Consider the following 23,862-nt stretch of genomic DNA (forward strand, 5'->3'; position numbering starts at 1 on the left):
TCAGTCTGAAAGTTCTGCTTGTTTAAGATGCTAAAAGTTACATTGTCAGATCTAAATAAAAGCACAGCACGGAAAGGGGATTATCCCATCTTGAAGGCAAGGAAATCATGTTATACCTATGCCTACATGAAGGTCCAAAACAGATGCGACTGAACTGAAGATTAGGAAGGGAAAAGCTTACCGCATGGTGTGACATCAGTAGTATTGTAGTAATGAGTGGGGCAACTGCACAAAAGTCAGATGCAGAAGACTAAACAGCCATTCAGGCAGCTGTGAGCAAGGTGCTGCCTCCCACATCAGCAGACCATACACTCATAAGAGCTTATGAATGACAGGCCATGTGATGGCTGCCGAAGGGGCATCTGGATACATCGGAAGGATCAACACAGACAACTTTGCTCCCTAACCTCGAGACGGTGAAGTTAGAAAACTTTAACAGAGATTGTGAAGGAATTCTAGGACATTTGCAAGTACATAAAATTAGCTTCTATGACTCAGATTATGTCCTTTCCCCAATTCCTCTGTTGGGCTCCCAACCCCATGTCTTGGTTACTTTTCTGTTGCTGTGATAAAAGACCATGACCAAGAAATAATCTTATAAAAGAAATAATCTATTATGGCTTATAGTATCAGAGGGTTAGAGTTCATGGTGACAGAGGGACAGAACTCCTGAGAACATATGTTTTTATCCACAACTATGAGGCAGAGAGAAAGACACAGTGGGAATGTGGAAGTCTTTTGATATCTCCAAGCTGCTCTCCTTGGCACACTTCCTCCAGCAAGACCACACCTTCTAGTTCTTCACTAACAGTCCACCAACTGGGGACCAGGTATGCAAACACATGAACCTTTGGAGGCCACTTTCATTCAAACCACCCACACCATATGTACTTCAGAATGTGACTAATTCTCAATGTATGTCCTTTTCTGAGGTGGTAAATTAAAGTGAAGAGATTTAGGGGGATGTAGGAAGAAAAGGAAAAGGAGAATAGCTCCCTGAGATGCTGTCTTCTTGTTCCCAGGAGACGTTGTGAGGAGAAACTGCAGAAGGGCATGGGATGGTTATTTCAACATATAAGGAAACACGCAAGAGCCATACAAAATACCTCAGCCAGCATCTATTTCAGGCCTTCCAGACTTAGGCTTTCTCTCCCATCCTGAAGGGGTTGAATTAATAACTGCATTTCTCTGCATCCCGGTCTTCAGAATTTCCTGGATATTCAATATGATGTCTGTATTAGGGAATGATATTGGTGACCCAGTAGATAGCCATCAGCACCCTGTCACATTCTGACCCCTCATGGATATCCCCTGGCACACACTCTTCAGCGATGTCCCTGCCACCGTGGTGCATTTTCACAACTGTTAAACTGTATGAAGTCATCAGTACAGCCCCATAGCTGTAAATGCCTACGGCAGAGTAGCATATGAATACCCAGTTACCAAACTTCCCACATTTGAGAATAAAAACCAGTAAAGCAACAGGCAATGCTCATGAAAGGTATAAACTCTGGGTAGAAACAAGAGAAATGTTAACAAGAACAACATCTTGAATCTTTTAAAAAAAAATAGTTGTATGAATGGTCAACATACTTGAAATATCATTAGCTAAACTGACCAAAATTTTAAAAATGAAAATAAAAGGAAAAAGATCAGACTACAAAATTCAGGAATAAAGGACAGTGAGTTTTAGCTACATGCTAACTAAAAGAATAATGTGTGAGCTAAAAATCTAGTATAAAGTTTTATACCAAAAGCATAGCTGACCACATAAGATTGAAACTCCCTGGAGTGACACAATTCATCGAGATCAAAGCAGTCAACCAGTGCAGACTGGGAGACAAAGGCAGGCTTCGAGGAGTAAAGACACTGAGTTACTTTCTTCCCACAGCAGAATCCAGCACAGGCTGCTTCCCAGAAGAACCTGGCAGTCATTAAAGAGAGGCAAACAAAGCTTCAGATGTTTCCAGAAACAGGATGCACGGGGCCAGTATTTCCTGGGGTGAAACCCAGGGCCATCCTGTGCAAGAAGACAGGCTGATGGAGCTGTGCAAACATCAGTGGCCCTTGGCCAGGCTCTGAGACCCTTCCACATGGATGACAAGGACCTATCCTATAACCAAGTGGGTTTCTCATCATGATACAAGGTCATTGCTATGTATGAAAAGCCACTCAGTGAAATACAGCATATCCTTAACGTAAGCGCAACAGACACAATCACACCTCTCACAGGGTCTTCCCGTTGTAAATGTTCTCCACAAGGAGTGGTTGTGAGGCATTCAACATCTCCCACAAAGCAGCTACAGAAACCCAGCCAACATGGGGTCACACCAAAGCCCAAGTTTCTCCTGTAAAACATGGAGTACTGACTCTGCTGTGTCTGCTTCTGTTCTACACTGTGCTAGAGTCCTTGTCAGGACAGTAGTAAAGAAAGTGCTCATTTTAGGACAATGAGAACACCAGGGCTACACAGCTCTGAGTGCCACAAGCAGCACTGAGCAGGAGCTTTATGCCCTGTGCACAGTGTGCCCGATAAACACTCTGTGTTGTAAAACATCTAGGCATCATTGCCTCAACTCTGGGTTGGCCATTTTAGGTATTCCTTCCCTTTATTATTTTAATACTTTGTTTACTTATTTAGATGTTTGTCTGTGCACACACTTGTACATTAGAGAACAACTGTATGGAGTCATTTCTTCCACTGGCGATCAAATTTGGGTCATCATACCTGCTGGCAAGTGACTCCACCTAGAGCTATCTTGATAATTCCCTCTTTACTTTTTAATTTATTAGAGACAATGCCTCACTATGCAAATGGGCTACACACATGCCCAGATTTTCTTTATTTTTTAATTTATTTTCAATAAATATTTTAATTTATTCTATTTTCTGTGTGTTCCCAATTTCCCCCCCAAATTCCCTTAATTATCATAATGATTATCGGGAAATAGTTAATTCTAAAGTGTTTGGAAACAAACAATGAAGTATATCTATCTAGTTTATTATATATAGCTACAATAGACAGTGTTAACTGATGTCTTCTGGAGTCTCCCCTGAAAATTACTGAGTGTACAAGAGCCCATGGAGTTTGATGCTGCATCTTCCTGAGACCACCAGAATTCAAGTCCATACTACACCACCCAATGGCTATGTCCCATAAGTGCCTGTATCTCTGCACTTATAACATGAGGATAATATTATAATAACAGTCTCTTAACACGGGGGAGACAGCGTCTTATTTTTATCATACTCATGCCCAACTATGCATAGATATAAGATTTCCCCTAAAAGTTCACAAATTGTCTTACTTGTATGCTTCCCCCTAAACCAGCATAGTTTATCTTGATCCCATTGTCCAGAGTTTCCAGACTGTGAGCCATGGTATGTTTGAAGTGAAGTATTATCAAAGGGTAACTAAGGGTAGTAACTTAATTTCATTGTTTAAAGCAGGTATGCCCACAAGCAAACCTGATGCAGGTATGTGTCCTAGGTTGCCTGCAAGTTCAAAGAGGGATCTGTATCACCCAAGACAAGTGGAGTCCCAGGTGGCTAAGTTATCCTTTATCCCTGCCTGCCTTGGCCAGTTCTCTCAGAATGGTGGCAGCTGGCAATTAGTCTACAGACCTGCTACCTCTGAGAAGGTTTCTCAGCAAACTGGACCTTAGATTTGAAAGCAAATCCTGGACAGAAGAAAGAACATCATCACGAAATGAAAGCTACTTGTTGGTGAATAGAAAGGGCATATTCTAGGAACCATGTGTAGGAAGTTCTTTGGAGAGTAGCCCTAAGCCAGACAGGCTATACTTACAAAATTTAAGGGCAAGTGTGGCTCTTGGTTCCTCAGACAGCAGGCCTGCAACTGATTTCTATAGTGAGAACAATATGGACTTAAAGTGCTTTGATGGAAGAAAGGCTTGAGGATGGACACTCTAGGCTACTTTCATAGGTCCTCTCTATGGTACATGGATGCTCCCATCTGGCTCACCACATACTCTAGCTGACAGGGTGGCTATCAGTGGCTGGAGCCTGTACAGGAGCTGACAGGCTGTTAAGATTGCATGTCCCTGTGGCGTCACTCAGAGTTAGGGAGACAACAAGAGAACAGACACCCAGAGGTCAGGATACTGTGGTCAGTACAGAGAACAACACCTTCAACTCACATTTCAGATCATAGAGAAGAAACTCAGTAGAAGGGCAACATGCCTCAGTGACTGAATCTGAGGCACGTTGAACAGTGTTGTGTCACAGTTGAGTACAAGAGAGGCTATTGCTGGACCTGTTAACTCATGACTATCATTCCTGGCCTGAGGAGGCTGAGGCGTGAGACTGGCCAACCAGCTACATAGAATCACTGACCCAAAGATACAGCAACAATAACAACTAAACCTAAACAACAAGGACATCTGCTACTTTGTTCTCTTTTTGTGGCAAGTGCATCAGTGATGCTTTTCTAACCATGGCTATGCTTCTGATGGTGGAGACCAGTGCAGCGCCTCACGACCTAAGGACGTCTCTAGGAGGCTTGTCCCATCGGGGTGTTATAAGCAGCAGAGGCCGTATCAGATCTCAGAGCCTCCTGACATTGTATGTGCTAATGAATTCACCTTGCTATCAAATGAACACACAGGTCGTTTTCCAGCTGTTGGTTTGCTCTGATAATTGGTGTATATTTTGATCCATGTGATTTTATGGCTTTGTCCCATAATGGTCTGTGGCAGTAAAGGAATCATGGGCAAGGGTTAATGGCACAAATGGAGGCTTAATGTGCAAAATGCAAACTTTGATTGCTTTAAGCCAGGAGGTCCTCGCAGATTGCAAAACAAGGTCCTCATGAGGCTAGAGAGTGGGTTCTCTTTTATTTACATGTGTTCTTTTGTTCTGTGAAGGGCATATAAACTCACTCAGCTCTACCTTCTCATCAATTCCTTTGGCTGTAGTGGGTAATCAAACTTCCATGTCAGGCGACAGGTGTGGGCACGAGGAGAAACACTTGTGATTGTATGTGAATAGCGTGGGATCTGACAGTGGCTTGTCCTCACCCTGTGGCCCCTACAGCTGTTGTACAAGCTGCCACTGAAATATGGCCACCTTGGGCTCAGTGTGGAACATGATTTCTTCAACTCTCCTTTCTCTCTTCTCTTGCAGTGCTTCAACTCTTGAAGGAGGGGGCGGACCCACACACTCTTGTTTCCTCAGGAGGGTCTTTACTCCACCTGGTAAGAACTGACACTTGAAAGGGCCATGTGGTAACACCTGGAGACAGTGAGTAAACTAAGGATTCAAAAGTCAGTCCCAGAATGAGCATCCAACAATGATCAAAAAACAAAATCCAAATATCAGCGCATTTCAGATGACAGATGTAGCAAAAAAGCTTCTGAGTTTGATGTTCGGAGGGAGGGAAAGTCACTGGTTCCTACCTGACCTGGGGAGGAGTCCAGGGAACAAGAGTGTCAAGTTTCAGCTCACTCTGCTGTTTATGCCCACTGAACCTTTTATCTAGGCCTCACACACACACCATGCTTGCTTCTGAAAGCATAGATCTCGGCTGTCACAGTCCTTTGTGTGTCTTCACCAGGTGATGCTCTGAGCACTCTGAGCATAGAGAATGAGCTCAAATGAAAACCTACCTAGGATACAGTGCTGCCCTGTCTAATGCAGATGGAGTTACTTTACACCCAGTCAGTAAAATACAAAGATTCAACAAGAGTACAACAGGAAGGAAAAGGCTTGTGTTGAGAGACTTCACCACAGCTGAGGTGGTCGTTGTGATGCTGTTGTGGGTACATAGGTTGGTTGGGTCTGAGAGACACACAGAGAAACCCAGTGTTGGGTGAGGAAGGGGTGTTCACCCCTACATTCTCCTTGAGCAGAGATTACTGAGTAAATAAAAACAAAGGACCGATTGCAGGTTGCTGGAAAGAAAAAAATTACAGGGTTTCTGAATGCCCTTGGTGCTGAGAGAGGCAATTTAGCCATCGAGAATGCCAAGTGTGAACAGCCACGTGGGGAGCCCAGCCTTGGGGCATCCCACACTGGGATGCCTGATGCTCCTCAGACTCAGTCCTAATTACATGCTGTTCCACTGTTGTCTTGGCAGGAGGCAGCACAGTGCATGTATGTGGGATGAGAGAAGGAGGTGTAGAGACTGTTGGGCTTTCCCAGAGTTCCATTTATCCAACTCCAGTATTACTCGTTGAACCTTATACGCTAAGTACTGATTTCTTCAAGACATTTCTCTTAGATGTTCTAGAAAAAAATATTTATATGGGAGCAAATGTCCCTATAAGGCCAAGGTTGATATAGATTTCATAGAAAGGTTAATATTTTGGGTTACATGTCTTCAAGTTTTTAATACCTCTTTTGTAAACACATTCATCTCAGTTTCTCTGCCTACCATTTCTTTGAAAAAAAAAATTCCCATAGCAAACAAATGGCAGGTGTCAAATACTGAATGATAGCCTTGGAAACAGTGGCAAAGGCAACCATGTCTGTGTCCTCTGACCCAAGGGGCTTGTCTCATGATGACAACCTAGAGGGACCCTCAGAATTAAATCTCTGTAAGAATTATGGAGTGTTGAGTGAGATTATGGAAGCCTTGATGAAACGTTATGGGTTTGTGACATTGGGTTTAGCCAATGAACTAAGAGAAGGCTTGCCAGTGCTCGCAGAACAGAGAGTGATTTTCAGACGTCTTCAGTGCTGTGCTGTGGCATTCTCACACCACAGTCAAGCTGAAGAGAAATTCTGTAGAAATTCAAGATATCCTTTAACCGATGGATTCTACCTTTAATACAAAGAATCCATGTCAAGATGGCTACAAAAAATATCTGAGACACCAAAACACAGACATGTAGAGTAGAGAACAGAGTAGATGATGGAGAGGAAGGGGGGGAGGGAGATATTTACATAGATAATGAGGCAGATAATAGAAACAGATGAAAGATGCTGGATGAACTGACAGACACTAGAGAGAGCTAAAAATAGAGAGGCAGTGATAGATAAAATTATAGATGGTAGATATACAAGAGATTATCGATAGAGAACAAATACATAGATTAAAAATAAATCGATCATATACAATGTATAAAGAGATGATAGACATGTGGTAGATGATAGATTCGTGTTATATGATTGATAAAGGATAGATACACAGATGGCGAGATCAAAGATAATAGATGAGCAGGTGGCTGATACATGAATCATAGATTGATAATGGATAGATGGTATCAAGATGAAGAACCGCTTAGAAAGAAGTGTAGGAATGAACATATGGTTCTAGAAGAACCAACAGTGAACTCAGAACTTATCTAGGCTTTTTAGTGGCCCCATGGGGCAATGATTTTCCCTACACTGGAGAAGTATACATGAGAGACCATGTTTTTAGACTTACTAGTTTCTCTTAGGTGAGAATCAGGGAAGGAAGGCTAAAAAGAAAACAAGAGACACAGCAGTGAACAAGTTAAGGATCTTGGTGACTCTGGGCTGGTGCTATGATCAGGTGACCCCCCCCCCAATACCAACAGAGAAAGTGAGAGGAGAGATGGGGCACATGCATGTGTTACAGAAACACTAGGATTGCTTGCTTCGTGCATTACATGCTATAATGTAAGAGGGTTTTTGTGCAGAAGGGCATTGCCTTGAATAGGACAGTGGACCTGGTCCTTAAAATACTTAAGTCACTCCATTTTATATTATTTGAAGTCCGAGTGGTGAGTTGTTCTTGACAGTTGGACAGGGAGCCTGGAAACATGACACCAGGTGACAGGGCAGAAATGGGGTTCCCATTCCTGCTGAGCATGAGGGGAGCATCTTGCTCTGCTCGTTTTGTTGGCTAGGTAAAGTGTCATCACAAACCAGCTGCCGTGATGATGAGCAACATGGGTTGAGGCAGAGCACTGTTAGCTTGAGGAAAATCCTTTCCAGGGAGCATGAGCTTTGCTGAGCAGCGATAATATTGTAAGAACCCTGCTGCAGGGGTGTTCAGCCCTCATAATCTTTTCAGACAAGTGTGATTAAAGGTATTTATTGCTGTCAAATTATTATTCATAATCCTTAGAAGTGTGAATCACAAAGTACATCACTGGGGATGGGGGAGTGTCGCTTTCAGATTTGCATCTAATTAACTTTCTTATTCTCCTTGAAAGACTGTGAAGTTCCAAAATCTAAGTACGTTTGGGGCGTTAAGTGTGAATTTCCATACTCCAAATCAGGGATGTCTTTGTGTGCTGTGTGTACTTGTGTGTGTGTGTATGTGTATGCATATGTGGGGTGGAGTTACATACATGTAAGTGTGAAGCATAAGTGTGGATTCCTAAGGTCCCTGTCAGGAATTTTTTGTGTGTTTGTGTGTTTGTGTGTATGCGGTAGGAGTGCATGCATGTGAGTGTGCAGTATGCATGTGGATTCCCGTGGCCCATGTCATCAGGGATGTCTTTGAGCTAATGTATAGTTGTGTGCAGTGTGTGTGTATGCTGGGGGTTGGAGTATGTTCGTGTGAGTGTGAGGTATAACTGTAGATTCCTGTGGTCCATGTCAGGGATGTCTTTGTGTTTGTGTGTGGATGTGTGAGTGTGTGGGGGGAGGTGCACACCTGAGAGTGTGAGGTATACTCCTACCTCTACCTCTGGGTGCTAGAGCAGGGTATTATGTGTCTTCTATCACTCCACCTGATTGCCATGAGACAGAGTCTCTCACTAAACTGGACTCTCACTGAACTGTCCAGCAATCTCTCAGGATCCAATCTCTTCCCTTCCTTTCCCCTTCCCTGGAGTACTGGGGTTACAGGCATGCAAAGACATACCTGAGCTTTTACATAGGTGCCGGGAATTTGAACTCAGCTCTTCATGCTTGCCATGAAGACATTCTTACCCACTGAGTCATCTGCAACATCCCTCAAGGCTATCTTAGCAGATCATTCACACCATCACTGATGGTTCAGTGAGCTGTCCAAAAGAAGAAGCAAAGGGAAGAATTACCTTCATATGGATCCAGTTCCCATTCAACACCAGCTTGTTGGGGACTGAGAATCCCCACCCCTGCCTTCCCTGCCATCATCCTTAAAACTGATGCTGTTTGTAGTGGCTGGAGTCCGATTTCACAGCATCAAGATCTCAAGTGATCTAACAGTGACACACTTGACTTGGAACCTGAGACATGAAGACTTTGCTTGAAGTTGATGCTTTTCCACGAAGCTGCCTACACATTACCTCACTGCTTCCTTTCAGGATGCCTGCGAGCATTCTCGATGATCTCGTAGCAAGGCTTTCCCCCTTGTGCAATTTTAAGCTTTACAGTTTTTGATTATTTATTATTTTGTAATTTTATTTTATTTTATTTTATTTTTATTTTATTTGGTTTTTCAAGACAGGGTTTCTCTGTGTAGGCTGTCCTGGAACTCACTCTGTAGACCAGGCTAGCCTCAAACTCTCGAACTCAGAAATCTGCCTGCCTCTGCCTCCCAAGTGCTGGGATTAAAGGCGTGCACCACCACCGCCCAGCTTCTGTGATGAGTGTTTGTGGTGCCAACCACACAGCTGCAGTTATATAGTGTATACATGCCCAGGTGACCAGTAGATTTACTGAAAGAATGCCCGTTGCCGCTGAATTCCATTTGAGGCTTTCTCAGATATCAGTCGTCTCTGTGTGCTGATCCATTCCCAAATCCTTATGTGTGTCTCAGTAATTCCTCTGCCTGTGTGTCTATATCACACTGGGTTGATCATGACTTTAAGTCTATACTCTGAGAGCCTTCAGTCCACAGCTCTTTTCTTGTCCATGACCTTGAAGCTCTTCTGGGTCTTTTGCATTAGCCTATGCTTCTTACATTCAGGGGTTTAGTTCATGGAGATAGCACCTGTGGGGATTCTGATTGCATTTTAGTTAAATGTAGACAGACAGAGGAAGAGTTAGTTAACAGTTTGTGTTTTTTCCCTTGATGGCACAGTCAAGTTTCTCCAAGGTTACGAGATGTGGCTACACAGTGGCTTTATTGCTCTTAGAGTTTCCATCGTACATATTTCTGTTTGTCTTAATAGTAACTGTTTCAAAATTTTGAAACTATTCAAGTTTTTGAAAATTTCCAAACTTTAGTTACTAGTGTATAGAAATCCTGATTTGTTTCTCTGACCTTATGTCCTATAACTCTGTCATACATATATATTAGGTATGATGATTGTTTTTCTGTATTGATATATCTGCAGGTCCTCTGTGGGTGGAGGTGGTTTTAATGACAACACTGTTACTGTTTGCTATTCCTCACTGCACCCACAAGGGCCTCCAGGGGTGCTGAGAAGTGACTAGACCACATATTCCTACCCAGCCTCCATTGATGAGAAAGAGTCAGGGTTTCCTGTAGACAATTATTCAGTCTTGCAATTAAATTATGGTGTTCATCAGATTGCTGGTGTGCTGAGGGTGAAATCTGGCATTTGTTTTTTTGTCTATAGATCCCATTTAACACCCCCTACACAGACACACACTTTTTCGGCCTTCTTGGATTATATCATGTGATTCAGGTTTATGTTCTAGTGTGTTGTTCACAGAACTTAATTCAGTGTGTATGTTCCAATATCCCTAGGGCATGACTCATTTATTCCTGTAGCTTCCAACAGTGTTCTATCCCTTTACATGTGACTTTAAAACAATATATTAATTTTTCCAAACTATACTGTTTGTCTGTCTATCTATATACCTACTTGCTTACCATCATTATCCCCCTCTGTATCCAAGTTGCCCTCAACCTTGTTGCTCTCCTGCCTGAGGAATCATAGCTGTTCCTCACTGTGGCTGCCTATAGTGTTTCCAGTCCCCTGATTTGTGAGTTCTAGGTACTTCCCCTCTTCTAGCTGACATGACAATAGTCACCCCCTCCCCCATCCTGTGGATTCTATCCATGCTGTCACGAAGATTCCCTAATAATCTGCACTGGATTCTAGACATGGGATATTTTGTCTGTTAAGATTTTTGTAACTTTAAATAATAATCAATACTTTGGGGGTACCATAAGTTAATTAAGAACCTTTGATCCTGTTGGGGCCGGCAGTTACGGCTCATTTGGTAGGAATAAGACATCATTGAATTGAAACTTAGCGTCTCCTCCACGGAAGACAGATACAGGCATCCAATCTGAACAATGGGAAGAAGAGCCGGATTCTACTTTGTGTGCTATGATGCTTACCACCCCAGGGGCCTCTGTTCCTGGCATGGGTGCCTCCTGGGCACCATGCTCATCATCATTCTGATGTAGGCATCATGGGCTGATTTTGGAAACTCTTCCCTCATACAGCATTTTATCTCTACCTTTATGTGGCATGAACTCTGTATATTTCGATACTGAATCCTAGTCATATGGAACTATCCTCTCATGCTATGACAGAAAGTCTCTGAAGATAGTAAGTCAACAATGCTAGGGCTTATGTAGTCTGTTTCCTGGAGTGTGTGTGCATGTGTGTGTGGGGGGGAGACAGAGAGAGAGGTGGACAGAGAGTCCAGAGGCCAGCAGTAGGCATCAGATCCCTGGAGATGCAGTTTCCAGTGGTTGTGAATGGGCCAACATGGATGCTGGGAACTGAACTCAGGTCCAGTGCAGGAATGGTATTCACTCTTAACTACAGAACAATACCTGAGTCCTTCTTCCTGAGTTCTGGAGGTCATTGACTACCATCTCTGGAGACTAACTGTAGCAGATGGAAGTACTGGTGACTGTCACTCCTTATGAGGCTCTTTCAGAACTGTGTTCTTCACTGTCTATACGGTAAATTGGGGCAGGAGATGAGTTTTCATGGTGGGAATACTGAGTGATTTGGTAAAAAGAAGTCTGTTCTAAGCATATAATGTAAATCCTACATAAAGTGTATCTATCATGGAAAAGCTATATTTTATGTCTATTATTATATGTCTAATAAACTGTGTTTTGAATCAGAAGCATAATGTATGCAAATGAATATTTTAGAAAACTCACTGTAGATGGCCCAAGAATCTACTCAAGATATGCTTTAACTTTTAAAGTATCTGCCCCTATTTACTTTCTCATCCCCAATATCTGTAGCCAGATTTCCCCATCAGTCTGATATTTGGCCCTTTCCCTTAGTCTCACTGGGGACAGACAACAGTTTTGGCTTCACCTGTCATGTTCTGACTGTCAGTGATGTTTGCATCATTGTTATATCTTGTGTTTCTTTTCTGTATTTCTTTCAGTGTGCTCGATATGACAACGTTTTCATCGCAGAAGTCCTCATTGACAGGGGTGTCAATGTCAACCACCAGGATGAGGACTTTTGGGCCCCAATGCACATTGCCTGTGCCTGTGACAACCCTGACATTGTCCTGTTGCTCATATTAGTAAGTACATTAACCCAATTGACCTAGCACTTGAAGACTCAGTGACAGATATGTGTTTAACAATATCTCTCAATGTATCTCACTACTTTGGGGAAAAGCATATGTCTGTGTCACCATTCACGGCCCAAGAATGCAGATACTTAAAAACTAAAGTTGTCTATCTTGAATTTCCTAAAATAACTCATGTTCGTGTCTTGACAAGCTTTAGAGTTGCATGTTTTGGTACACACCAGTGTTAACTGAATGGCCATGTTTGTCCTCAAGAATGCACAGGCAGCTGCAGTTGTACTTTTATAAACATGTCTTCCAAGGGGATTATGAATTTGGGAAGTAGCAGAGAAGACACAGCTGAAGCTGGAAGATGAAGTGGAAATGATGCAGATAAAGGACTTGTGTATGAAATGCTCAAAGTTGACTAATAATAACAGCCACCTCTCTTCCCGTGCTTGAATACACATCACTAAGGTAGGACTTTCTAAGCTCAGGCATGGTTCTGAAACTTGGTTCCATTGCCAGCCAACATCCCACTCCTCTAGTCTAGCATGTGAAAACTTCTAAAGGAGGTGCAGAGCAAAAGGCTAGTTTCTTTATGTGGTCTCCATGGAAGGCAGGTCCAGAGCACTGTGTAGCTGTGACATTGCAGAATTGATGCTGCAGACCTTGGCGACAATGACAACCCTGAGCATATACATGACTCCAATATGATCTGGAAAGACTCATTATATGGACCTTCGTGCAGATCCTCCGACTCTGACCAGAGAGACTGTGATAATGAGTATTTCTTTCAGAACACCACTAAGGACTGGAAGCAGCATACCCCAAGGTGCACACCACAACAGAATGTTGCATAGTCAGAAGCCGAGACTGGAGTAAACCTGGACATGAAAACGGATGCCTGAGGTTTCATAGTTAGGATGAGCTACACGGTGGCAAGTTCTTTAGGTCTCTCTGAGGCTCCATGAATGAGGAAATCAATGTGAGGTTTGTGTACTCTGAAGTTAAACTGCCTCTTCCAAGGAAAATCAATAACTAGTGACATCCATCCCAGTCTTCAGAATAAATGTTTAGACGAGTGACTCTCTAAAGAAGCATCGAGTCTTCTTAACTCAGGATGGATGTCACATGCCGTTGCCAGACTCGGTGCTGGATTCTATGTGAAGTGTAGAGTTCTCCATAGTGGGATCACCTGCCTTCAATCCATCTCCCACCTCTTTGAACTTGACCCTGTTTATCAACATCTTGCCTCCGTTCTTCAAGACCACACTTCGTTGTGAGTACGGACTTGTTTAAATCATGGCTCGTTTCTCCAGACTCGCAGGAGAAACAATAAATAATTTTGGCTTTCCATTTAAGAAGTTAAAGAAAGATGAGGAAATTTAAGCCTAAATCAAGTAGAAAAGAGTTGACTGAATCCAAGCAAGGGGAATAGGTTTGCAAGACTGAGCTTCTGTTATTAGGAGAGGGAGAGAGACAAGCTTTACAATGGATACAGAGGAGAATGAAAGAGACCCTTCCCAATGACCCAGGCTGGTACAATTGAGTAACAATCAAAGGTAGTCATAATAGATTATAATGTAAGGCAGGCAACAATAAATATTTCTGTCCTGTGCTTAAAAATAATAAGTGGGAGAGTGTTTGTCCCTCTGGTTGGCAGCATGAACCTGGAAGAGTAGGCCTAAAAATGAAGTGGACTAAGGTTTCATGTAATAGTCAAGTTTATTCAGGGCATTATTTATACTCTGAGAGTTAAGAAGAATTACATGAGTAAGGTGTTCTATCAAAAAGACAAGCCACATGTGGTAAAAGTACAGCTCAATAAACTCACTCCTATCCAGTATACCTGGGAAGAGCAAGGAAGCATGTTTCAAGAACAACTGCATTCTGTTGAAGAAGCTGACTTCACAAAACACCTAGCTTGTTCTCTTGGAGTTTTCTCATAAACACTCAGAATTCCGCTTGCATGACTCCATTCTCAGACTGTGCTCCAACAGGAGAGGATGCAGAGATCTACTGTGCAGATGAACTGTGAAAGATCCACGTGGATCATCTACTCTCAAGTAACTGGAGCACACCACGTCCTTCAGATACTGTGGTATTCTCAGTGGATTCCTTCTGAAGCTGACAGTGTGGAAAGAAAGGTCACAGACCTGACCTGAGCTCCCTCAGATAGGGAGTTAAGGCCCAACTCAACAGTGATGAGATGTTTGTTTCAGATGGCCTCAGTGTGATAAGAATGGAATGAATATTCCTGATGGTCTAGTACATGAGAAGTTTTCATGTGATTCCCATTCAAGGGTCACTGTTTATAATACATAGTAATGTGCCTCTCTTTTCCAAGGTTATAAAAATCAGTGGAAATCTGAGAAACTCTCACAGTTAAAAGGAAGCCAAGAGGATAAGGCTGGGGACAACTGCAGTGTAGGCTCTGTGGCATCTCTTGTCATGGGCTAAAGGCAGGCTGCAACCTAGAGAGGGTCGTTGTAACTTACAAGTTTTATAATCCATTTTCTGTTACATTCTTTTAAAAATACTTCCTTTGAAAAGAACCATGTCAGGCTTTGCTATATAAAAGATTACCTCCTAAACTGTGCATCCGGTGCATCTCTCAGTAGACACACTCATACAAGAGTTGTGGCCAATTTCATGATGCAGTGACAAAGACAGGATTGTTTAGTCTGTGGTAACTGTGTAAATGTAAATGTTATTGCCATTAACTGCAGAAACGGCCAGAGGGAAACAGCTAAGCCATGCTATCCTTGACCCTTAGAGAGCTTACAGAATTAGTGCTGATGTGAGGTTGGAGGGTCTCGTTTTAATTTCAAAGAATGTGTGACCTTAAGTTGTGGAGGAAAATTTCTTTGTATGTCAGAAACATTAAGTGTGCAACTAAGTTTCTGTGTGAGACCTGATGGATGTGTGTGTGTGTGTGTGTGTGTGTGTGTATGTATGTAGTGTCTGTGGTGTATGTGTGTGTATGAGTGTGTACATGTGTGAGTGTGAATGAGTGTATGTATGTGTGAGTGTGTGTATGTGTATCAGGGTATGTGATAGTATATGTGTGTGTGTGTGTGTTTGTGTTTGTGTGTGTGCATTCATGGGTGTGTGCATGTAAATCTATGTCTTTGGAAGATTATAATTTTGCCTTCAGTAGAAGCAGTCTTGTGTAGGTGTAGTGGTTCATATCTGTAACCCTGACACGCAGAAGGCAGAAAAAAGGACCACAAGGGCAGCCAAGGGTGCTCAGGGAGACCGTTTAAAGAGAAACCAACCAAAAGCAGAGGAAGGAGGGAGACGAAAGCCTGGAGTCTTTTGGTGTTCAAGTGAGTTCTGATCAAAGGCAGTGAGCAGATGTAACAAGCTTGATCATAGCGGTACTGTCCAGTCAGTGGCTGTCAAGGAAGCAATGTGGACTTGGGAGTTCACTACAAGCACCGATTTATAAGAGGGTCCTGGAAAATTGTGTTTATTTAGGATTGTAAGAAACTTAAAGTCCCTTCAGTGAAAATGCATTATGATCGTGCTTAGGGATTCTTTCTCTGTCAAGGCTGAGGGCTACACTTGGGTGCATCCTCAGCTCTGCTTGTGGCCTGCGCTCTGTCATTGCAGTGCCCGAGAGTTATACCTGTTTCCTCTTGTATACTTGTAGGGTTCTGATTGCATTCTGTAGACTCTTTCATCCTTTGTGAAGTGTGTGAGAAGTTGAGTCCCTCTGACCTACTTGGTTTCCTGTGTCCTGTTCTTATCATTCCTCCATATTTCCAAAGATTTCTGATAGTCTTTCTTAAAACTATGCATAATTTATCTTTTAAATTAAAATATAATTATTATTTTCCCTTGCTTTACTCCCACCAACCCCTCCTATGTACCTTTCTTCATATTCTTTCAAATTCACGGTCTCTTTTCCTTTAATTAAAAGTTATTTTTACTCATATTATACATGCGTAAGTATATAGATACAACCAGATGGGTCATTTTAGTTTATTTGTATTGTATAATTTCAGGGCTGACCACATGACATCAGATAACCATCAGAGGGCTCTTCCCTGGGGAGGACCATTTCTCCCATCTCCACATTCCTCAGTTAACCCTGCTTCTTTGTCTAGGCTTGGGGCTCCATGAGATCTCTTCCATCCGTGTTAGCATGTCTATTGATGCTGTCTTTGTTCAGGTCTTGTTTGGGCAGCCATATTGTTGAGGTATCATTGATGATTTCTAGAGGATACAATCTCATGGTAGACTTCCTGGTCCTCTGCCTCATAAGACAGTTCCACTCTTTCTTCAGCAACATTCCATGAGCATTGGGTACAGAGTTTGAGTTGTAGATATCCACTGGAACTGGCACCCAGGAGTGTTGCTCTCTGCATTTTGACCTGTTGTGTTTTCTGTGATGGCCCTCATCTGGGAATCTCTAATATTCTTCTATTTTTCTTTACAGATTTAATTTAATTATTTTATTATATGAATACACTGTAGTTGTCTTCAGACACACCAGAAAAGGGCACTGGATCCCATTTCAGATGGTTGTAAGTCACCATGTGGTTGCTGGGAATTGAATTCAAGACCTCTGTAAAAGCAGTCAGTGCTCTTAACGTGAGCCATTTCACCAGCCCCTCTAATATTCTTAATGCTGTCCTTTTAATCATATTTTCTCGTATAAGAAAAAAATACTTTAAAATACAAAAATTCAAAAAGCATAAATTCAAACATGAGGATCATGAAACTTGTAAGTTATTTAAGTCATGATATTGATTTGTGTAAATATTGACAACAATTCAGAACCATTCAAGAGGAAAGAGGAAAAGTTAATTTTTTTTTGGGGGGGGGTGATTTTTTGAGAAAGAGTTTCTCTGTGTAGCCCTGGCTGTCCTGGAACTCACTCTGTAGACCAGGCTGGCCTCAAACTCAGAAATCCACCTGCCTCTGCCTTCCGAGTGCTGGGATTAAAGGGGTGCGCCACCACCGCCACCCAGCTGAAAAGCTAATTCTTAAAGTGTCATTTGTGTCAACAAAGTACAACTGTATTTGTAATATATGTGTATATATCATAAATATATATACATTTTTATATATGCATACATACATACATACAGATGTATTTAATTTCTAAAGTCCTTTTTGTTAGACACTTTTTTCTTGTTGCAAGAACTATTTACATCAGAAGCGTTGGATACAGAAAAAAAATGAATGAAAGAAGGAAAGATAAGACAGACAATGGATAGACAAACAAAAATTCACCTACACTCCCACTTGTCAAAAAAAAAAAAACCTACTTCCAGTTTTCTTTCCTTGAGTGTGTATCTATTTTGTATATGCGTGTATGTATGTGTGTGAAATGTGCATGTACAGGTATGTCTATGCATAGGAATGTATATGAATATGCATGTACATTCCTGTGCATGCACATATGTATATGTGGGTGGGTGTGAATATCTATGTGCTTGTGTAGAGTGCACCCCTAATATTTGAATTATCACTATGTTCACATTGAACAGATTCCATGTTTGTATATGCATGTGTGTGTGCACATCCATATGTGTGTGTGTGTGTGTGTAGAGCACACACTCAATGCTTAGACTTATACAGGTGCATATTGTGCATTTTTTCAGTTTCTCTGAATTTTTTCCACGTTTTGAAACTTCCGAAAGCATGAATTCAGTGGTGCATGGTTTCCATATTTAGGTGCTATAATATTTCAGGAATACTTTTGGCAACTTGGTTTCCACTTCCTCGTGCTCACAGATGATTATCGCTTCATAATTTAAGAGGTCTGCGTTTCCAGTAAAATATGGCGTCTTTTTACCAGGAGTGAAAGAGAGTTAAGTGCAGTAGGCATCTGAAGCAGGCGGTGACGAATCTCTGTGGATACTGGGGCCATTGGAATCCAATACCTTTAGGCTTTTAGTTAAAGCATTCCCCATACTTCCCACTCTGAGATGTAACTGATCTGTACCCCTGAGGTGTTCCTAGGATTGCAATCTTGGGAAGATTCGAGAAATTTACACATCTAGAATCGTGACTGAGAAAGGCTGTGTGCCGCTGTGGCAATAATTCACCCTTGCACCTTGAACCCAGTGTGAGGTCGATACACCTGAAGGTTCTCATTTAAGGGGACACGCCACGCTAGGTGCCTGCAGTCTGAGTTTGGTCTCATGCTTGTAACTCAAGGATAGACGTCAAATGAGGAAATGTCCACTCATGTGTTTCCCTGGCGCGGGATTGCTGCTCTCATTGGCATGTACCATCAGTGTTGGTGACACTGTAGTGGATTCAGAAACGTGAAGGGACATAAACAGAAGAGGGAGCCTCTGTGGGCGACTCGAAGTGGAATCTGCGTGGCTGCAAGAAAAGACGCAACTGCGAAGTCTTAAGCAGGGAACCTCATTTCCAAGGAGGCAGGGCTCCCATGCTCGAATACACCAAGATCATTAGCTACTCTGAGAGTTGGAGGAGACGGGTTGGTTGGAAAGCAGAGCAGCGTGTTTGAATAGTGTTATAGGTTGGAGAATAAACGCCACAATAAGCAACAGACTGATGTGTAGCTGGAGGTATTAAAAAAGGACAACCGACAGGCTTTCCAGCTCTGCTGCCAACCAAATTTCCGCCGCTAGGCCCACCACCGGCAGGCCACCTCAGTCCCACACCTGTCCCACCAAGCGCTAGCAGGCAAAGGCCGACTCTGACTCAGAGCTCCACGAGCTCTCCACCCAGCTTGCTAGGTTCCCTCTGGCAGGTCACTACCACGCTATCCCCGTGCTTCAAAACCCCACGGCCTTTGTGGTGCACATCACTCCAACCCATGCTTTGCCGCTGTACCTTTCTCTCTTGAACTTGGTCCAGTCGCAATGGTAACTCAATCTCTGGGCGCAACAACTAAAACTAATCTTGTAGGCCTTATTAAATCTGAGTCCTCCGGTGGTGGATTCGCACGGATCCGGGAAACTCTGACAGCTACATCTTGCCGGTGTGCTAAACCCGGTCCGAAAACCTATCTCTCCTCCTTCTCCTCTTCCTCCATCCAACCCGGAAGTCCCGCCTCCTACTTGCCCAGTGTTTGACTCCTTTATTCAGATGGTTCACAAGAAGTCCTAAGTATAGGACTCATTCCTTGTCAGCAGCCTCTCCCAAGAAAGCGGTATTAGCATTAGAATACAAACAGCACCAGACCCATCCACAACACTGATATCTTTGAGTTTAGCCATAGCATGGTAGGAAAATAGTTATAGCACTTTAAAATCCTGAGTTTTAAACACATCCTGAGTTAGTGGAAGTCAGTGGAGTTGCTGCTGTAGACACTCAGAGAAAATCCAATTAACACCTAAAACGAGCATGGGGCTGAGTGAGGAAGGGATCTGAACCCTGGTACCTGATATTCAAGAGGTCGCATGCAAGGCTTTGTCCAGACCCTTGGGGAGTCGAGGATGTGTGACACAGAGATGTGATAAATGTTCAGTTGTGGGTCAGGCAAACAAGACCTGAAGAAGGTTCAGGGTGCAGAGCAAGTGGCAAGAGGGTGGGCAGTTGACAGCATGTATAGGAAGCCATGGGTAGAACCCAGCCTGGAAACCTACAAGGAGTTTTAAGCAAGGGTTATCAGGGTACATAGCTAGGTAGCAGTGTGGAAGAGATTTGCCTGGAGACAGAGGAAGGGCCTGGTGGGGCCCAGTAGATACAGGGATGGAAAGGCAGCTCAGGTGAAACAGTGCTTGCTGCTCGTGGGGACCGTAGCTCAAGCCCAGCACCCACATGAAAAGCCAGATGCAGCAGAATGATCTTCCAATCCAGAGCTGGGGAGACAGCTTTTGTTGTGAGGTAGGGTCTCTCATATTTTCCTAGAACCTGCCAAGGAGGCTAGGCTGGGTCATATGCATAAATACACACCACACGCACATGAACATACACACATAGCATGCCCAAGTGATTACCTAAGTAATTCAAGGATTCTTATGCCATGTTCTGAAAGAGTGTGCTCCCTAAAATTCACATTAAAATCCTACCACTCAAAATAATAGGGTATGGATATGAGGAATTTAGGACAATGGTTATTGCAGGAGGATAGCAGCCCCAGGAATAAGATTACAAATAACTAGGTTCTTGGGAGCTAGCTAGCCTCTTCCAACTTATAAGGACACATCTGTAAGCCTTACCAGATGTGGTCTCTGCCTATGCCCTGATCTTGAAACAGTCTCCAGACAGTGAGATTCAGCCAATTCCCATCCTGTGTGTGGCAGCCCAGAGTCACACATGGGGGCAGAGTCTGTCACAGGTACAAGCAAGTCTCAGCCTTTCATTGGCTCTGAGTCAGCGGTGAGAGGCCAGCTGACGTTCGTTCTCCATGGGGAGGGTGCTCAGTAGAACACGCCTCATAACCAGTGGCATTCCTAGAAGCAGATGGACAAGCCAGTCTCTGACGTTTGTCCTCAGAGGAGCAGACCTGGGCCCCCAAAAACTCCCAGACATGGAGAGTAGTGCGCTCTACTCCACACAGAATTCATCCTAGGCACCTACGAATAAATTAGGTTGTGCAGAGTCGGACATTGCTTTGCAGTGAAGTTCACAGAAATCTTCTGTGTGAAAGCTTTCTCAGAGAAGACGTTACAGTATCAGAACTCTGGTTAGATGCGCTCATTGTGTGGAGCTCAGGGATGTGAGACCCAGCACACGGCAGACTCCTCAAGTTAGTGTGATATACTCTCCTCATTCAGGAGTCTGACATCCTCATTCCTTTTTTAATATTATATATATTACAACGGCCACATTTGGGTATTTTAATATTAATAGGAATATGGTGTGGGGTAATCTATATGTTAGCTGTTTTATCATGTTCCATGGAGACACGATGGAATCTGCTCCTTTTTTAAAATTATTTCATTTGGAAAGGCTGAGCCAGGCCTTGCCAAGTAAAATCCCTGCGGCAGATTTCACAGACTATCTCCTCTGAATCAATATAGTGATATCAAAACCTTCAGAAGATTTCTGCTGTCTGGGCTGAACAAGCATGTCTCAGAATTCTGTGTGAAAGTAAGCACAGTACCACTGGCCTTTTTGTGGATGTGGGGGAATTTCTATTCCACAGAATACATTCACAGACTCACACGAAGACACGCATGCGGACATGCTCATGCAAATACAGACAAACACAGACATTCATTCATACATACATACATACATACAAACATACAAACATACATACATACATACATACATACATACACACATATTCTGTTGTATTGTCTACCTTCTCATATCTTGGATGTCTTGTCTTGATCACATATCTGTCTGTTATGTTAGTTAAATCATTAGCCAGTTGTAACACAACTCAGGAGGAAAGCAATAGCTACTGCATTCAGAAGCTGGAGTGGAAATTTAGGAAACATTGCATAAAAGAATCAGGGTTGGCTGCATTTGAGAAATTCAAGGACAGCTCAACTCCTGGAGAACATAGGCAAAGGCAGAATATTGTAGTGTTTAGCAGACGCTTCTTTGTAGTCTTTCATGTTATAACTGAAGACATGTAAAGTCTTTGTAAGGTTAAATGCCATAAGTCAGGAGGAAATATACACATTATAAAACACATGGAGGAAAAAAAATATATATGCATCAAAAAGTCAATTAAAAATTAAATGGTATCAAATAAAATAAGTTATCATTAAGCATTTTCTGTCGACCAAGAAGAAGCAGATATACAGTAAGTCTATAACTTGAATTTATACCAGAAACAGAAGTGAGGAACCACTGGATGATATCGATATCATTACTGTGACTATCCAGTTGATGGCAGAAGTGAACACAGACTTTCAAGGAAACATGGGCAAAGTCAAAGTGTCTGTGAGATCGTCTGGTCCAGTTGTTCTCGCACACAGAGCTATCTATAGGCACTGGGTGCAGCTTGACTTGCTGGCTCATCCCCAGCCTGGTTTTCAGCCAGCATAGTCCTGTAGCTACCTCCTCAGTTCTGCATTAGTCCTATGGGCTGCCTCATCCACAGTGAGACTCTGCCCACCTGCCTCATCCACAGTGAGACCCTGCCCACCTGTACATGATAACTAAATCCCTTAACACAAGCAGTGCCACAGAGGGGGATGTCAGGACATCTCCCGGCTAAGACTGTCCCACTAACACCTTTATAGACTGCCTGGAGCTCATTGCCAACCAAGACCTGCCCAGAGCATGTGGACAAGGTGCCTTCTATCTTACCCTCATTGCTCCCAGCATGCAAATACATCCCAAGGCTACATCACTGATAGAGTAAACAAGGCTATCACGTGGACCCAGCAGGGATGCCTTAAACCTCCCAACCCTGGATCATAAAATGTAGTTCAAAGCTGATGCCGCAAGAATGTCTGTGAGAGTGGAAAGGATACTCGATCAATAGAGTGTTTTCTCCGATCGTCTGCGCAGAGAGGTTAATAGAGGGACAAATAACTTATGGTCAGATGCTGGTGAGCTTCATTCAGGGAAGAGGTACAGAGTCAGCAGAACTGAGAGGCTCCATAGCTCCACAGACACAGTAGGGCCGTCCCTGAGAGCAGGGCTGTCTCCTTGCAAGGTGAGAATGTGTATTACTTTAGTCCCATCACTGCAGGTGTTCACACCACACCAGGAGGATGTCAGGCGGGAGACTGTAAGGACTGGTTATCTCCAGACTCAAGTCTGTCTGCAGTGCATTATTGACCTCCCCCCTCCCCCAAACCTGTTTCTGTAACTGCTGTCTTCCTCGTGCTAACATCCAGTGCCCACAGGTGTCATTTAGTAATGTCAAAAAACTGTTGTGGTAAAGCATTGGCATCTTTAATTTCACCCCGAATTGTTAAACTATCTATGCATCCTCGACTGAGAGCAGCAGCTGAATGAGCCCAAAATGAACTTGAAGTGTACAGGTGAATTTAGAATTTGAAATTGGACAATAAGAGTTATTCAAGTTGTTCCAGAGAAAACTGTGGTTCCAGGGCCAGCCAGGGTAACTTAACAAGCCCTGTTACACACTAAGATTTAAATAAAGGTGGTTGATGTATAGTCGGTAAAGCATTTACCTAATGGGGAAAGACCTTGGGCTCAGTCCCTAACAAAATAAAAAATAAAAGAATAGAAAAGATGTAACATTCTTTATTGAGTCTGCTACAAGTTGGACACTATGCTCACTTCAGAGTTTGGCAGAAACTGGAAAATGAGGTTTCTGAATCTACCATGGGTCCTCCTGTGTGGTGCATGGATCCATTTTTTAGTATTTAGTACACTGAAGTATTTCTACAAATGATATGCATGCTGTCCAAAATCAAAGCTTTTGACTGTGACGGACTAAATGCTGGGACCTCTGAAGCTGAAACAAACGTAGATCCTGTTCCTGGGCTAAGCAGGCAGCTCTGGGTCACAGGTGCGGGAAGACATCCAAGACATGACCTGCCCTGTAGACCATCACATACAACCCAGGAGGCATCATGGAATAAAAAGACGGTGGCCTCTGAGTGACAGATATGGGAGTGAGGGACACAGAGTTAACAAATTGACATTATGGTCTTGTCTATG

The 23,862-nt window shown here is 43.0% G+C and overlaps 1 protein-coding gene across 1 annotated transcript in view; it reads left to right on the plus strand.

The window, feature by feature from the left end:
• The window catches only part of Myo16 (myosin XVI), a 356,137-nt gene that overhangs the window by 33,559 nt on the left and 298,716 nt on the right, over positions 1 to 23,862 (plus strand). The window contains exons 2-3 of the mRNA XM_028766338.1: positions 5,146 to 5,216; positions 12,196 to 12,339. Coding sequence (XP_028622171.1) covers positions 5,146 to 5,216; positions 12,196 to 12,339 — 215 coding nt within the window. The remainder of the gene's footprint in view (positions 1 to 5,145; positions 5,217 to 12,195; positions 12,340 to 23,862) is intronic.

The sequence above is a fragment of the Grammomys surdaster genome, unplaced genomic scaffold (assembly GCF_004785775.1).
Source record: "Grammomys surdaster isolate TR1022 unplaced genomic scaffold, NIH_TR_1.0 167, whole genome shotgun sequence".
In the NCBI taxonomy this organism is placed as follows: Eukaryota; Metazoa; Chordata; class Mammalia; order Rodentia; family Muridae; genus Grammomys; species Grammomys surdaster.